Below are 17,350 nucleotides of genomic sequence, written 5' to 3'. Positions count from 1 at the left end.
TGTTGTTTTATGAATCTTTATTTTCATAATAAAAACAGCCAGAAAGGGGTCTGGAGACGTGGCCCAGTCAATAAATGAGCATGGGTACTTCAATTCAATCCTTAGCACCTGTGTTAAAGAAAGGAAGGGGGGAGGGAGAGGGAGGGAAAAGGAGTGGGGGGAGGGGAAGAGGGAGGGAGGAGAGGCTGCAAGCAATTGCAGGATTCTCTAATTCCAGCCCTAGGAAGGTAGAGACAAGAGAATCCCAGGGACTTGCTGGCCAGTCAGTCTAACTGGATCAGAGTGCCAGGCTTAGAGAGAGACCTTGCCTCAAAAACTACAGTGAATAATGATTGGAGAAAAATATTTGGTTTGACTTCTGGCTTTCACATGCACATGAGCACACGCATGCACACGCATGAACACACATAAAAGAATTAAATCAACAAGTACTATCTCCAATGGAATAGTTTTTCAGATGAGCTTTTAGCTGGACTTTACATAATATTTTTATTGTTCAAAAGCTTATGGTCTTGGAAAACTTGCCAGTTCATCTCATAACCTTAGCATGACCAAAACCTTTGGAACTACAACATTCATGAAAAAAGTTGTAACTGAATTTTTAGCTTCAGGAAATTTTGCATACTGAATACACAAGCGCACATGGATGTGTTTGTTTGTTGTTGTCACAGTGTTCTTGTGACAACCCAGAAGTCTTATTTACAGACAGTAAAGCTTTCGACACTAAGATCCCGTTTTAAAAATGAATGTATGTAAAACCTGAGGCCGAAGGGGTTCACGTCAGGCTTGAGCTACAGTTAAACTCTTCCTCAAAAAGTAAAAAAGAGAATCAAAGGTAAAACAATGAAACAAAACAAAAATAGCACAAACGTGGAAAATGAAAGATGAATTCAGCCAAGCACGGTGGTGCACACCTGTATCTCTCACGGCTGAAACTCGGAAGCAAGAGAACTGGTGTAGGCTGACAGTCTGTCTGGGCCATGTAACAAATGCCAGGCCAGCCAGGGCTGTAGCAGGCCTCACCAGGAAAAATAAGGAAAGAGGAAAGGGAAGGAAGGCGAGGGTGGGGCTGGGGAGTAGTGTTTACACGTAGAACCCTGCTTGCTGTCATTGTCCTTGCTAACACAGGCCGTCACTACACAGACCAGGCTGACCTCGGACTCAAAAATTCAGGCTGCCTCTGTCTCCTAGTTCTGGGACTGCAGTAGCATGCAAATGCAACCCTGCTCTAAAACCCAACCTCTCACCACACTTGTGACCTTGAGCATGGGGTGTGCATGCAAGCGCTGCCGTTCTCAGCCTAAGCACATTCTAATCCAATTCTAGGATACATACTAACAGATATGAACATAATATGTACAAAGTCATGTATACATATGAAATGAATACTTCGCCCATTCTTTTGTATTTCCTGCATTTCTCCTGGGCTCTTTTTGTTTTTGTTTTTTGAGACAGGGTTTCTCCGTGTAACAGCCCTGGCTGTCTTGGAACTCAGTCTGTTGGCCAGGCTGGCCTCAAATTCACAAAGATCCACCTGTCTCTGCCTCCCAAGTGCTGAAATTAAAAGCGTGAGCCGCCGCCACCACCTGGTTCTTCTGCGTTCTTATTATCCTTGTTTTAATGGAGTTTGTTTTGTTTGGTTCTGAATGGGTTGTAGACAGTAAACACTCTAAGGCTCTCATATATTTAAGTACATTTATTAAACTTCCAGCTCTTTGAAGAATCTGGCTGCTTGGTGGTTGGCTTCCCTCAGACTTTGCAGTAGGTGACCTTTGCCCTCCAATGTTTAATGCTAATTAAATTCCACCTTAATTTACTTATTTTAGTGAAATTCATCCTTCTTTAGAAGATTCTGTTCCCTCCACTGTTTGGTGCGCTGCAGTTTTGCTGCCCTGTTGCCAGGGTGGTATTTATTCCTAATTTCTTGTTAGTGATGTAACAAAGGTTTTCTATAGGAAGTCTTGTGTGTTTCTTCATTTCTGAATAATTGTGTTGTTCTATTGTTTTTGCCTTTTTGTTGCTAGGGATTTATCCTTGTGCCTCATCCGTACCGGACAAGTGCCCGCCCACCAAGTCTCCTCTCCAGATCTTCTTTTTATATCTTAAATGACATGCTTGATGCTGAGTTAAACTCACCTCTTTTCGGCTCTTGCTGTGTTCTGCCTTATCTGATTGCTGTAGAGGATCTTCCATAGCATCCCTTTTGATGTATAGCTAGAAGCTTCTCAGTACCGCTTTCCAAACTACTAGCCTGTCTCTTCAGACGTACCCGGGTTTGGGGGGTGGTGTGGGAGTTCGTGTCACTATTTCAATGGTTTACTTTTCACTTCCAAGATTTCCAGCTTGTTCCTTTTTCAGATCACCCTGTTCTTGTTTTATGGGTGCCCCTTCCTCCCTACCTCTGAGTAATAGACTTTATTTTGGGTCCTCCTCCCAATGATCTCTGTACCCATTTTTAACTCTTCTGTTCTTGTGTTGTTCAACTCTTTTATGGGATGGAATCACCATGCACTTACCTGTGGGAGGAGTGGGATCCAGGGCTCAGCGTGGAGACTTGTGCTGTCAGGTAAACTTTGTAAAGATTGGCTCTTGCTGGAGACTTATTCTCGAATCTCCATTCCTGACTCAGATGAGTGTCATAATCGTGAACCAGGGCTAACGTTAGCAGATCAGGTGTACAATTTCCTCCATGGGAGTATTTGGATTTAGGCTTTGCACAGTGTATAGAAAAATGGATCTGATGCGTTTCTGTCTCCTGTATAAATTTAATGTTCTCAAACGCGACAATCCATGTCCGGATCTGCTGACAGTGTTCTATACATTCCACTTAAGAGAATAATGTCCCTCTTCATGATGGTCAAGCTGAGGATAAATCACCAAAGTCTTCCGAACTAGAGGAGGAAAAACCGGACCAGGCATGCCTTGGCTCTCAACAAATCTTTTCTCAGTGTTGTATTTTATGTCCATGAATGAGAACTTCCTGGGAATGTGCCCCCACTTTGCAAGTCCGTTGAAATACCGCCACTCCAGGTCCACTAGGTCCAGGAACTGCTTGCCTAGAAAGAATCAAAGAATCACACATCAGCACCCTCCACAGACTGAATAAGTCCCTAATAAGCAACACATATACAGAGGAACATCCCACATCCCCCTGGAACTGAGTGCCTCCTGTTGTACATATAGTATTTGGTTCCTCATGTTGTCTCTGGTATCCTAAGGGAAACTAGTGAGAAACAGAAACAAAGTTCTTCTGCCAGTGATCCTCTTCGAAAGAGATAAAACAACCTGGAAAGGTCTAGGGAATACACAGACACACCACACACAGACACACACACAGACACACACACACACACAGACACACACACACAGACACACACAGACACACACACACAGACACACACACGCACGCACACAGACACACAGACACACACACAGACACACACACACAGACACACACACACGCACTGGAAAGGTCTAGGGAATACACAGACAAACCACACACAGACACACACACACACACAGACACACACACACAGACACACACACACACAGACACACACACACAGACACACACACACACGCACTGGAAAGGTCTAGGGAATACACAGACATACACACACAGACACACACACATAGACACACCACACACAGACACACACACGCACTCACAGACACACCACACACAGACACACACACACATCACACAGACACACACACACGCACACACACGCACAGACACACCACACAAAGACACACACACACACGTACTGGAAAGGTCTAGGGAATACACAGACAAACACACAGACACACACACACAGACACACCACACACAGACACACACACACGCACACACACGCACAGACAAACACACACAAACACACCACACACAGACACACACACGCACTGGAAAGGTCTAGGGAATACACAGACACACACACACACAGACACACCACACACAGACACACACACACGCACACACACGCACAGACACACACGCACTCACGCATACACGCATGCACACATGCCACCAACTGTGAAAGGCAATGAAGTCAAGGAAACTATAAGGATAACACTCTAACAAGCCCAGGATGCAGAAAAGGAGTAGTGGCAGGTGTTTCCGGAGCTGACGAGCTTCATCAGGGCTGTCAAGTGTCCTGCTCACACCATCCCCTCTCACAGATGGATGTGAGTCTTGGCCTTAGATTCTCTTAACTCTTTTTTTTTTCTTTGATTTTCGAGACAAGGTTTCTCCGTAGCTTTTTGGTTCCTGTCCTGGAACTAGCTCTTGTAGACCAGGCTGGCCTCGAACTCACAGAGATCCGCCAGCCTCTGCCTCCCGAGTGCTAGGATAAAAGTGTGTGACACCACCACCCGGCACAGGATGGAAGTTTTAAAACCCTTTCCTTTGTGTTATTGCCACCATAGGCTGCAACAGCATAAGTTACAAACCCTAGAATAGGCAAGATATTCGCAGGTCAATGCTTGAGCGTTTGACTGGAAATCGACCTAGATTCTTAGCAAGATTTGCATCCTTCCCGCGATCCCCCAGGTGAGCCTCTTTACATTACCTGGCTCCAAGGAGAAGAATTGGATCGATTTATCTTCAAACACCAGCCTTTCCGGGGTAACAGAAGCCAGGAGAAGTTTCCGGAAGGTGTGGCTTGGAAGCCTCTGTCTAAAGGTGGGCGTTGGCGTAACCATCGGCTCGTCGGTCCTGAAACCGTACGGAAACATGTGCACGGGAGGAGGGATGCCCGCCTGGGTCAGTCTACGCTGGGTCCTGGATAACTGCTCCAGAGGGACGAGGGAGCCCATCAACAGGCTGTGGTGAAGTAGATCTGCCAGGGACGTGAGATTCTGCTCCTGGTTGCTAACCGGGCTCTGTACGGCAGGGTGGGGTTCATCTTTTCTCTCAGCACCAGAAGCAGCAAATGGCACAGTACCCAGGTTTTTTCCGAGGAGTTGCTGAGCTTCCTCAAAGGAGGTGGCGCAGAGTTTTTGGAAATTTGATTTCTTGCTCTCGTTATTAAAATTCTCAGCTGATGCATACAGTTCTGGCAGCTGTGAGGGGGAGGGCGTGGAAGCCATGAGATCAATGAAAACGTAATGATTTCTGCCCACAGAAACATTCATCTTTGCAAGGTGTCCTTGCCTCAGTAAACCACATCAGTAGCAGAATGTGTCATTGAAAACGGGCAGAATGCCAGGTTCATCATTCAAGAGATAAATTTAAGACACATGCTTAGCTAGGCGGGGATGTATCATGCCTTTAATCCCAGCACTCAGGAGGCAAAGGCTGGTGGATCTCTGTTTAGGTTTGGACTTGGTGGCTTTTGAGAGCTGTCTAGCACTGCCATTCTGGTGGCGGTACAGAGGGATGGCTGAGGTGAGCTGCGGCCTTGTTTGGAAGAAACTAACAGATCATGTAGACACCAGAATTTCGGAATATTCCAGAATGCAAGGCAAAGGAGGCTGTCGTCCAAGTATTTTCCTAAGTAAATGATTGCATTATTGAGTGTTTGGGAACGGTTGTTGGCAGAACAAACTGTAAGTGATTCCTCACCATGTACCTTTCCATCTAAAGTCCTACGGAGAGAGAATAAAACCTTGCTTTCTTATAGGGTCCTGCCTACAGATCAGTTCGTTCTTGAAAAGCATCTGTGGGCTTTCCTTGAGAAGCCAGACAGTCTACTATCTCAGGTTGCAGCCCAAGTGTATGCCATTTCCCTGGGGGGAGCTGCTCAGGGGTAAAGGGCTTGCCTACGAGTGCAAGGCCCTGGGGTCTATCCCCAGAGGAGAAAGAAAAAGAAAAAAAAAAGGAAAATTAAGTCAATAACCCTCAGCTTCTGGGTCCAGTGGCCCAGTGAGGTCTCTCTCCCCTCTCGGTCATTTTGTTGCAAGAAAAAGAGCACAGAGTGGACTAAGATGGGCTTGTCTCTTGTAGAGCAGCTTCCTCAGCACAAGGGCTTAGCCCGGGTGCTGCCCTGACCTTAGAGAGCTAGGTCTTATGGTGGCAAAAACTGTCAAGGGGGCTGGAGAGGTGGCTCAGTGGTTAAGAGCACTGGCCACTCTTCCAGAGGACCCATCTTGGTTCCCAGCACCCACATGGTCTGTAACTCCAGTTCCGGAGGATCTGATGTCCTCTTCTGGCCTCTGTGGACACCAGGCACACACATGGTGCACAGAAGGCAAAACACGCATGTACATAAAGTGTTGTTCTTTTTAAATGAAGTTCCTGAAATGAAGCCCTGGCCCTCCAGGCGACACCCAGCCACATCTGTGTACAGTCACAGTCTTTACTATAAGTTGCCTGTGAGTAGTATGGTGATGTCAAGTTCATACCGAAATTTGGTGACGCGATGGCGTCCTGCTGCCAAGTGTCTGACTGGGATGTTCTTCTGGGAGAGACATTGTGTGAGGATCTGAATCTCCAAGCTCCTGAAAAAAGAAACAAAGGGGAAGGTCAAAATCAAAGGTCAAAGGTCAGATAGAATGACAAAGGAAGTGAGGTCACGGTGCCACTTCCAAACGTCTTCTGAACTTTGTAGACGTGGTGACACAGTTTTGCCATTTTATTCTTATTTTGTTTTTCCTATTAGTCTATATTAGTCAAGTTAACCATGTTTGAACCAACTCTTTATCTCAGAACTCCAAATTCTTTTTTTCTCAAGACACGATTTCTTTATGTAGCCCTAACTGTCCTAGAACTCCCTCTGTAGACCAGGCTGGCCTTGAACTCACAGACGTCCACCTACCTCTGCCTCCTGAGTGCTGGGATTAAAAGCATGTGCCACCACCATCTGGTATACTCCAAATTTTTATACAAATATATGTTAAGGTGTAATCTTAGTCCAAAGACTACCGGCTCAACTGCTCTATTTTGTTGCCTGATGTTCTGATTATACCTGAGCAGAAGAATCACTCACCTCCTTACCCAGAAAAGTATCCATTTAGGAGGACAGAAAAGCTAATAATAACAATAACAGAAAGTGGACATTTTCAAGAGAAAAGAAAGGCTGACCATTTCATAGGCGGAATTAAAGCAGCCCCAGGATTCTCAAAGTTCCTGTGTGCTGAGTACATGCTCACATCTGACTCTGGCTGGCCGTCTGTGTGGCCCTGTTTGAGTGACACGGTGTGAATGCTGGTGTCTGGGCCACATTGTCAGAAGCCTGTGTCTCCATGCAGAAGCCTGCGTCAGCCTTGGGACTCTGAGGACGCCAGCTTCTTTCACTCAGCCTCGGGCCTTTCTCCAGGGGGACCACAGCTATGTGAGCCATCCAAGCCGAGCCTGAACAGATGCAGAGGAAGCATCACCCTGCTGAGTGCTAGATTTGGGTGACAGCAATAAATACAGACTCCACATGTGCAGTTGGTAGCCAGGAGAGGCGCAAGAAGAGAAGCCTGTGATACTGGCTGTCCCGGGGAGCTGGGGAGCTTGCAGACTCCAGGACAGGCTCTAACTCACGCTGAAGGGACACCCCGCCATAGGACAAAATGTGTTGATGGGAGTGGGGAGAAAACCCTGCTGTGATTGCACAGTCTGAGGCTATCCGCATAGGAGATAAAGCGGGGATGTATTTTCTATAGGGGAGAAGGCTAAAGGAGTTTGTAGACAAGACTGCAGACACTGGCAGGGCTCAGGCTTAGGCCTGTGTGCCATCCACAGCGCGTATGCCCATGAAAGTCCCGCAAGTCTAAAACACGAGCCAGTGCATGAAGAAGAAACGAGGAAGAGAAGGCATTGTCTGGAGGGCAGTAGGGTAGGCGAGGGTGGAATCAGAAGCAGTAAAACCCCATGCAGGGAGCTTTGCATGTGCTGGGGATGTTCTGTGATAGAGGTGTATATACCTAGCATGCATGGGGTCTTAGATTCAATGTCTAGGATACAAATGTTAATTAATTTAAAATGTCATGGCGCACCTCCACAACCTAGCATTTGGAAAGCATAGACGGACAGCTACGCATTAGCCTGGGAGGATGGGGAGACGAGCAGGAGGAAGAGAAACAGTCTGCTTAATGCTGGGATCCCAAGCTTCATGACTGGTCTCCAGAGCCTGTACCTGCTTAGGGACTTCCTGGTTGGATGGATGGTATCCTCAAGGCTGTTGTGGCAGGAAGAGGTCGTCCTTGGCAGTGCAGGTTGGAACCCAGTTTGACTTTTCACCTATTCTCATCATTCAGTTTTGGTTCATGAGCTCCGGTTCTGAAAAACACCAGAGGACGCTCTTCCACCTTTCTCTCTGCTTTGTAGTTTCTCTTGTTGCTAGTCTGGAGACCCTCCGTGAGGGACACGTGGAGGTGGAGGAAAGAGGACCCCAGGCAATGGGGAATGGGCCAGAGTCAGGGCCAAGCATCTATAGGATCCTGGGATGGAAAGGACAGAGGCACAGAAGAAGACAGACAGAGGGCGGGACTCTTCGTGGTGGAAGAGGCTCAGCTGTGCTAGCTGGATTCTACTTTTCTGAAACAGCCTCAGAGGAGATGGAACTGTGTCCTCCACCCCTAGTGGTAGGAACAACCCCAATATGTCTGTCACCATATAGCCTCGAGCTCCTTCCTTTATCTGTATTGCCCATCAACAGTCTTCTTCCTGACAAGCACAACGAGGCACATTTCCCATAGCCCCATGACAGTGTCTGCCACTGCGCTCACCACTTGGTTTCCCAGAGTCCGCTTAGAGAACCATCTCTGTCACTAATCTCTGAGGTCCTGGGGCGAAGGCTGAGTGTCATCTGCCTGGTAGACCCCAGGCCCAACTCTGAATGTGGAGGGTGCTAGTGCTTTAGTGGAGAGTAAGTAATTGAGTCACTGTTCATTGTGACATTTGGAAATCCTTAAGGTCACAGAAGTGACTGTTTGCCAGTAAGGGAGGGGGCGCTGTGGTAGTGAGAGGAAGGCAGACAAGCACTTTTTCTAGCAGGGCGTCGAATCACTGAAGATGTCACTGATTCGTTAAGTGTCTGCTGTGGACTATTCCCAGGCTCTTGTGGTCAGCGTGCAAAGGAGAGAGTGGAGGATTGAAGCTCAGCAGGCAGCCTGAAGAATTGGGGGTGAGCCATGTAGCTGTGTTTGGGTCTCTTTATCCTTTGTAGAAGTCACTGTAACGCTTGCTGAGTTTTGTGTGTCCCCAAATAGCTATGTGGGATGCTAGTATCCTTCCCTCCCTTTCTAAGATGCGTCAACCAAAAATGTCTCCCTGAGCCGGGCGGTGGTGGCGCACGCCTTTAATCCCAGCACTCGGGAGGCAGAGGCAGGCGGATCTCTGTGAGTTCGAGGCCAGCCTGGTCTACAAGAGCTAGTTCCAGGACAGGAACCAAAAGCTACGGAGAAACCCTGTCTCGAAAAATCAAAAAAAAAAAAAAATGTCTCCCTGAGGAGGGCCACTGGCTGCATGGCGTTGTGCGTGCGTCTCTCTCGCTTCTTCCAAAGATGGCAGCATACAGTCTGTGCTGTGGTTACATTTCGTTTTTTACCCTAGTAACTCAACCTTGCAGATCACTTTGTAAAGGTCCCCCCTTTTCATGACTGCATGTATTCCCCTGAGCAGGTTTGATGTGTTCAACTAATCGTTTGTATGAAAGGTATCTGAGTTTTCCTGTCGGCTGCAAACATAATCTACTAGTGTCCTGGCTTACCATGCCTACTGGAGACCCAGTGCATGCAGGGTTGTGTCGGATGCCCTGCTGTGCTAAACACCATGGCAGAAAAACCGCTTGTTGGTGGGGAGGCTTTATTTCATATTACAGGTTATAGTCTGTTACTGAGGGAAGTCAGGGAGTCTACTAAAGGCAGGAGCTGATGCAGAGGTCATGAAGGGCTTCATGCTGGTTTGCTCCCCATGGCTTGCTCAGCCTGCCTTTTTTTTTTTTTTTTTTTTTGGTTTTTTGAGACAGGGTTTCTTTGCAGCTTTGGAGCCTGTCCTGGAACCAGCTCTTGTAGACCAGGCTGGTCTCGAACTCACAGAGATCCGCCTGCCTCTGCCTCCCGAGTGCTGGGATTAAAGGCGTGCGCCACCACTGCCCGGCTTCAGCCTGCCTTTTTATACAACCCAGGACCACCTGCCCAGGACTGGCATCTCCACAGGGAGCTGGGCCCTCTCACATCAAGACATAGATCTGTCTCGTAGAGGCATTTTCTCAGTTGAAATTCTCTCTCCCAGGATGTGTTTAGGTTTGTGTCAACTGACAAAAACCCGCCAGCCCAGAGGTCTATGAATCATGCCAAGTAACAGCCTGTCTGTAGTTATCTGACTGTGAAAAGTTTGTACAGCAGACAACAGAACATACTGGAAACCTCCCCTGCTCCTGTGTCTGTCTGTGAGGATGTGAGCCCTCAGCCGTGTGCCCCTGTGTCTGTGAGGATGTGAGCCCTCAGCCGTGTGCTCCTGTGTCTGTGAGGATGTGAGCCCTCAGCCGTGTACCCGTCTCTGTGAGGATGTGAGCCCTCAGCCGTGTGCCCCTGTGTCTGTGAGGATGTGAGCTCTCAGCCCTCTGCCCTCTGCTCCTGCTGCCACATTCCTGCCTGCAGCCTTCTCCATCGTGATGGATATATGAGCCCAAATAAACTCTTCAAAAATAGAAATAGAACCCGTAGTCGAAGGACTAAAACTTAATAAATACTAATACTAACAAATTTTAGAGGAAACTAAAATTGGTTGTACTGTTTATTGTATAAGTATTGCAGATTTTGGGGTCATTTGTTACTGTCAGACTGTGATTTACAGCATAAGCAAGCCCTTTGCAAACCTGCACTACCTAAACATGCACTTTTTTTTTTTTTTGGTTTTTTGAGATAGGGTTTCTCTGTGGTTTTGGAGCCTGTCCTGGAACTATCTCTTGTAGACCAGGCTGGTCTCGAACTCACAGAGATCCGCCTGCCTCTGCCTCCCGAGTGCTGGGATTAAAGGTGTGCGCCACCACCGCCCGGCTAAACATGCACTTTTTTACACAGCAAAGTTTCTCTCTTTTTTTGGCAGTCTTAGGGCAGAACTCAGGCTACATCCATGGGGCAAGTACTCTTCCCTGGGGCTGCACCGCTATCCATATTTTCATATACTCTTCGATGCCTGCTTGGAAGTACTTGGACTTCAATTTCAGCTTCTGAGGTTTTGCTGATGAAGACAGACACTACATTAAACAGTCACAACCTGTGTTCCAGAGGCCCACGCCAGGTAGGTTACCATGCAGAACATTTGAAATTCCCTCCCGTTCCCTGAGCTCTGTAGAGAGAAAGCCGCATCTTCACCGGTCAGGTCCTGAAGCAAGCAGACACTCCCGCCTTCCATGGAACTGGGACATGTGTCCTGGCGGAGGAGTGCCTGTGGCTGTCCTTTGACTATATAAATGTAAAGGCAGCTCTACCCAGCTGCCCCCCTCACCTGTACCACAGGCTAATGACACGAGCTGCACCACAGCCCCAGGGATTTCTGCTATACGACCTGGAAGAGAAATGAATGGAAATGAGAAGCCTCTTTAGTAGTGTAACACTGGATTTTCTCACTCTCCTGTGATATAAGTATATATTAAATAATTTGGAAAACTGCTCCTTTGATGGTCCCTGCTACTTAATTGTTGCTCAAGTGCCTTCTGCCGCCAAGCTGTTTTAGGACTAAGATTTATCTGTGTCTCATTTTAGAAACCTCAGCTTCCTGATGGTTCCAATGACGACACCTTTATTTACAGTGTGGTCCTCCGTTCGCCTCTCCATCACAAGGGGAGCTATAAACCTTAACAAAACCATCCTTCTTCAGCAAAGACCTGCTTCCTAGTCTTGTCCCATTTTGAAGGGTGTTTAGCTTAGAGAGACACCCGAGATGGGAAATTGAGGGGGAAGACAGATCACCATTCTGGTAGGGAATGGGCAGACTCAAAGCTGTGTCAAGTTGCCCACATCCTTCTGTGCTTCCTCCATCCAGCCAGGGACCAGGTGCGATTGATGAGTAATAGGAGTGGATGGAGGTGTGAGGCCAGCTGAAGACACCTGACCTAGCCAACGGCAGGCAGGCCTAGGTAGGATCCATGATTCCTGGAGATAGGAGAAGAGGGACATTTAAGCATCAGGCTGTTTCTTGAGGTCTGCAACCTCCCATGCAGGTCTGATCCTCTCTGGTCCATCCAGCACTGGAAGGACTCTGGCTAGGGAAGGTTGACTGTTATTTGTGGGGTCAGGAACCTGATCACTCCCATGACTGGGAGGCGTAGGCAGCCTAACTGTTGGAAGATTGTTCCTGGCCAGCCTCCCATCATTCCTGAAGACCCTTGCCATGCTGGTGTCACCCCAGCGAGTCAGCCTCCTGCCATGTGCCACGTTCTCCTCTGGGGTCTTTCAAAAAGCAGCCTAAACTCCACAGCCCAGGAAGCTCCTCTTTTCTCAGTGTTTCCCTGTCCTTCCTTTTTTTAATTACAGGGCATTATTTTATCATAAGAAATAGCACTCATAACCCTGCCCTGTGTTTTTCTGAAGTAACAGACCCCTGGGAGGCATTGTATCACCTTCTGATATGTGGACTTCATGCTGGGCACAGACCAATCCGGCCAGTGGTCCTCACTCTTGGACACCAGAAAGCTGTGTGATCTTATCAGGCAGTGGGGTGTGGTGGCAGTGTTAGGTTGGGACCATGGGATGTGCCCTTGGTGCCCGAAGCAGGCTCCTTCACCTCTCTTCCCCGGGTAATCACTCACGTGCACAATGCCTTGCTTGTGATGCTTTCTTCAACTTGTGACTGCCTTATCTTCCATGCATGCTGGGGTCTATGCAAATGCACCCCACAGATCCTAAGTAGGGATAGAGGAGAAGGTGGCCAGGTTTGGATTAGGGGTTGAGGCTGGACCTCAGACTTGCAATGAGAATCAGGTCTTGTCTGAGATTGGCATAATGTTTGTAGCCAGACCTGTTGGTCACTGTCAGGCAAGGGCCGAGGTACAGGGTGAGTAAGGGTAGGAGAGTCATTATCTGTGGAAGCCTTAGCCGTTCTGTGGAAAAGAACACAGGCAGAGTAACCACTGCCTGAGGCATCAGCCTAATGTTTCAGGGACTCGCTGTGTAGAGACGGGAGGCACCAGGAGAGCTGGGTGTCCTGGATGTCTGCCTGGTCTTCAGAGGTCTTGGGGTGAGACGGCTGCTGGTGTTGTAAGTGGAGGGGCGGGCTGTGCTCCGTCACCTGGCTAGCTTTACAGCTGAAATAATTACATGGAAACTGTATTCTTTTAAACACTGCTTGGCCCATTAGTTTTAACCTCTTATTGGCTAGCTCTTACATATTGATCTAACCCATTTCTAATATTCTGTGTAGCACCATGAGCTGGCTTACCAGGAAAGATCTTAACCTGCGTCTGTCTGGAGTGGAAGAATCATGGCGACTGCCTGACTCGGCATTCTTTCTCCCAGCATTCCGTTCTGTTTTCTCCGCCTACCTAATTTTCTGTCCTATCAAAGGCCAAGTAGTTTTCTTTATTAACCAATGAAAGCAACAGATAGACAAATGACCCACCTCCATCATGCTGGTGTAGGTGAGGGTCCTCAGGATCACCTTTTTATCCAAACAGGAGGAGGCTTCCAAGGTCTTTGAAGCAGAAGTTGATGCTGAGATTTTCCCTGAAGTATTACTGACATTGGAAAAGATTCTGTTTTCTCTTTCTTATGTTCAGATGTGGTGAAATCAGTCTCACTTTTCTCTTGCCTCTTGAAGAGTGCCAAGACACCAGGGCTGGGAGACGAATGGTTTCCGGACTCTGCAGTGTGGGTCTTTGCAAGTCTCTGATACGAGGCTTGAGGAGCATGCGGGCCTAGAAGCTACTGGTTAATAGAGTGTGCCCCAACTTAGTTAAGTCTGGTCTTTGGCACTGGACCAGGGCTGGGAGGACAGTGACACAGCCTGTCCTTTATAGACAGTGCCTTTGACTGTTGGGACATTGGGGACAGCTCCCCAGGGCTCTTTACCAGAGGCAGGGGAGCTTCTGGTCAGAGAACTGACTGTGCTTCCTGAGTGGTATGAGGAAGCGGAGGTGGAAAGAGGCAAATGGTTTGCGTGGGATATGGTTCAGTAACCCCCAGGCTTTAAGGGAGCATTGGCTTGTGGGACCGAGGAGCCATGAGAGGTGCAGAAGAAGGTAAGCCGTCCAGAGGAGCAGTTTGGTTGGATGAGAGGGTGCAGAGGGAAGATGGTTGGAGCCGTGCTTCCGGAACTGGCGGTCCTGGCTGATTTCCTGGGAAATGAGAGGATAGAGGAGCTGAGGATGCTGTCACAGGAGCTGTAGAAGGCAAAGGAGACACCAAGGCAGCACCGTCTTCCAGGGGAGCCTGAGAGCAGGCAACTGACCTGAGCAGTTGCCGAGCGACAGCCATTGTGGAGGGAATCTGGATGTCCCATTGCTGAAAGCCTGGGGGATCAGATGGCTTCCTGGGGGGCTGTAAGGACACAAGAGTTTAGAGTGTAGCCACGTCCAGCAGGTGAAAAGGAAAGTTTGCTGCCCAGGGTGGAGACCCAGGAAGAGGGACCAGGAATTGAGGGTAATAGATCACCTTTGCGGGATTGTCTGCAGCTTCGTCCTCTCCTCAAAGTCTCTCTGGTCGGTTCTCTGACCTGGAAAAACAGGGTCACACCTCAGAGAGAAGGCAAGTAGAAACAGGAGGGCCACATAGGAGCACCTTTGAGAAAATATTCAAGGGGCTGCAGAGATGGCTCAGTGGTTAAAAGCACTTGAGAGACCCCTAGAGGACCTTGGATCAGTTCTCAGCATACACATGGTGGCTCACAGTCCCCTGTAGGAATACAAGGCAGACAATTCGCATTGCTGACCTCTGAAGGCACCAGGCATGTATGTGCTGCACAGATGTACAAGCAGGAAAAACATACATTCAATACAATAAATAAATATGGAAAACTTTTAAAAAGAAAGAGAAAAAGCACTTAAGAGAACCTGTAGACAAAGAAAGTGGCCCACGAGGACAGCAGGAATGGCCACACCTGTGCAGCCCCGTTTGCAAACCCTCTTGGGAACCCACCCTACTTCTTTACCTTTTGGGTGTATTTCTTTCTCCACAGTGGTTGTAAAACCAGTTTCACAATCAGGTAGCAGACATAGAGAAGCAGCAACCCCAGCCCATCTAGTAAGGTGTCGTTGAGGTCTATATGATAGGAAGCTGAGCCAAAGGTCAGCCATGTCTCAGCGAGGCTATTCAGAGATGAGAGAATCTTCTCCATAGTGTAAACAGCATGGCTGCCTGAGGTGACTGAGTCTGAGGCTTCCTGAGTTTGACTGGAGTCCCAGGCCTGCATCACAGAGCAGGGCAGAGTCACAAGGGTTCCTGAGGGTGGGGATGAGGGTGTGTCTCCAGCCCTTCCCCCACCCAAGGAGCTCTTCAGAGCCCTCTGCCCAAGCCTGCTGCTCCCCTCCTCCATCTGCTCCTAACTCACACCTTCTTCCTCTGGGGAACTTTCTGTTTGCTTCACCAGCAACCCAGGTGGTCACCCAACCCTCTTGCTGTTTGGAGAACCTGATTTGGACCTCAGCGGTTCCAGTACCTCATGGTGTCTGGACCTTGGCTTTTGCTCAGACGTTGATAGCCTTGGGGACTCATATCCTCATATATGGACCACCTGAGGCATGGTTATTCCCTCTGCCTATTTATCTTTGTGAATATGCACTAGTAAATGTTCTCATTTTAGTTTCCTTAATGTCTTTAGTCTGACAGACAGAGTCAAATCGCAAAACTGATATAAATATTAAATGTGTTTTATTGAATCCTGTATTCTTGGATATGAGTTATACCATCATTCCTGGCAGTTAATGAACATCAGTTGCATCAAGGCTTTGATTATGCTCTAGACATACATAAACCCTTGGACAAGCCAGGGTACTGTTTTGGTGCCCAAGAAGAGTCGATCTTTACTCCCTTACCATCAGTTACGTCATTATTATCGACCCTGACTTCTTCCTACTCTACCTATACAGAGACTCTCCCTGCCTGTGTTCGCAATTGCTTCGGAGTTTCGTGACTCACTCAGGCAGGCTTGGCTGAGAGTAAGCTGTGAAGGAGACAATGGCAAACACCCATAATCCATTGAATAACCAAAACCCACCCATATCCCATCTCTTTGGAATGTGGGCGTCATTCTCTAGACTCCTTCCTGCTGTCTGTGGGCACTGGTGTCTTTGGGGGAACCTAGAGAAAACCAGGATAATTGGTAAGTCTTGACGAGAGTAGTCTGTGAGATTGGATCATCTCAGCCAGCAGTCTTGAAGCTGTTTTGGATGCTGAATTCTGAGGAGACTGTAACAGGCATTTTGAGATGCTGGATCACCTGGGCCATCCATTTTCACTGGTGGTTGGTCCCCTTGTTCTGAAAATACATAAACTTTTAAAGGTAACATACATATCTATATTAGTACAAGTATAGACTGTACTAATATACACATGATTTGTGTATATTAGTTTTGTACACATCAGCCAAAGATGATATTTTATGTTTGAGCAAGTAAAATACACGTTACATGTTTTGTAGGTATTCTAGGCTTATTTCTTTGTGTCTATAGCCAGGATTTTCGAGGGGTCCCTCCTGATCAAACCTGATCCAAATCAACCTGAAATGAATCAACAACCTCTCATTCCTATGGAAATAAAAGCATAACTTCTTCCCTAACATAATACATTTGTTCACTTACATTTTCAAGTTAAGACGTTTTAAAATACATATGTTGGTTTAATTTAGCAGTTTCTCTCACCCAATGTCTCTAAGCAGAGCAGTCTCCTGTATCTAGAAGTGCCCTGTTCCCAGATTGCGCTAAACTAATCCCAATGTGACAGAGCCCCCACCACAGCCTTGTCTATGAAGCCTGCGCTGGTCCTTAGTGCAATCTAGTGTGCCCAGCCTTTCACACTCTGTGACTCGCTACAGTTTGCTGGTCCCAGCAGCCTTCCCTGTAAACCCGCTGGCCCTGAGCTTCCTCTGGCTTGCCTACCAGGATGCACTGTTCCATGACCAGCCTAGTTGGGCACTTGCCTGTAAGGTTGTCCTGATACCAGTTTGTACAGTTCTTTGCAACAACTGCAGCCAGCAGAGTAAAAATACATGGGAGAAAAAAGTTTATTTCTACACAACAAAGTAGCTTGTGTTGGTTTAAGCTTCTGGAGTCTGACCCTGTGTTTTATTTTAGGCATAATATGTATGCATATATACGTGTAGTAATAAGGGGAGGCGGGGCTGCATCCCCAGCACCCCGGCAGCCTGGCTAGCTTATGCTCCGAAATAACAACACACAAACTGTATTCATTTAAACACTGCTTGGCCCATTCTCTTCTAGGCTAATTCTCACATATTAATTTAGCCCATTTCTAATCATCTGTG

At 47.7% G+C, this 17,350-nt stretch overlaps 1 protein-coding gene across 1 annotated transcript; it reads right to left on the bottom strand.

Moving 5' to 3' along the window:
- Positions 1-2,653: 2,653 nt before the first annotated feature.
- LOC121453224 lies at positions 2,654-15,205 on the bottom strand. Its single transcript, XM_041659748.1, has 5 exons — positions 15,020-15,205; positions 14,321-14,409; positions 12,893-12,974; positions 4,569-5,061; positions 2,654-3,056 (listed from the first exon to the last, which is right to left on the bottom strand). The coding sequence occupies exons 1-5, from the start codon at positions 15,203-15,205 to the stop codon at positions 2,815-2,817; spliced, it is 1,092 nt and encodes a 363-aa protein (XP_041515682.1). The 3' UTR covers positions 2,654-2,814.
- Positions 15,206-17,350: the final 2,145 nt, after the last annotated feature.

Source organism: Microtus oregoni, unplaced genomic scaffold (genome assembly GCF_018167655.1).
Source record: "Microtus oregoni isolate MIOR12 unplaced genomic scaffold, Mior012 000011F_ref0000422, whole genome shotgun sequence".
NCBI lineage: Eukaryota > Metazoa > Chordata > Mammalia > Rodentia > Cricetidae > Microtus > Microtus oregoni.
The sequence above is the reverse complement of the archived record's forward strand: the minus strand, read 5'-3'. Positions and strand labels throughout refer to the sequence as shown.

Excerpts from the sequence above, each read along its gene's own strand:
- LOC121453224 (XM_041659748.1), bottom strand. The coding sequence starts at position 15,205 with ATGGAGAAGATTCTCTCATCTCTGAATAGCCTCGCTGAGACATGGCTG. Across the intron at positions 14,410-15,019 it reads GAAAGAAATACACCCAAAAG|CCCCCCAGGAAGCCATCTGA; the intron begins GTAAAGAAGTAG and ends GTGTCCTTACAG. Across the intron at positions 5,062-12,892 it reads TGCCTGACAGTGACCAACAG|CTGCCAGAACTGTATGCATC; the intron begins GTCTGGCTACAA and ends TCCCCCTCACAG.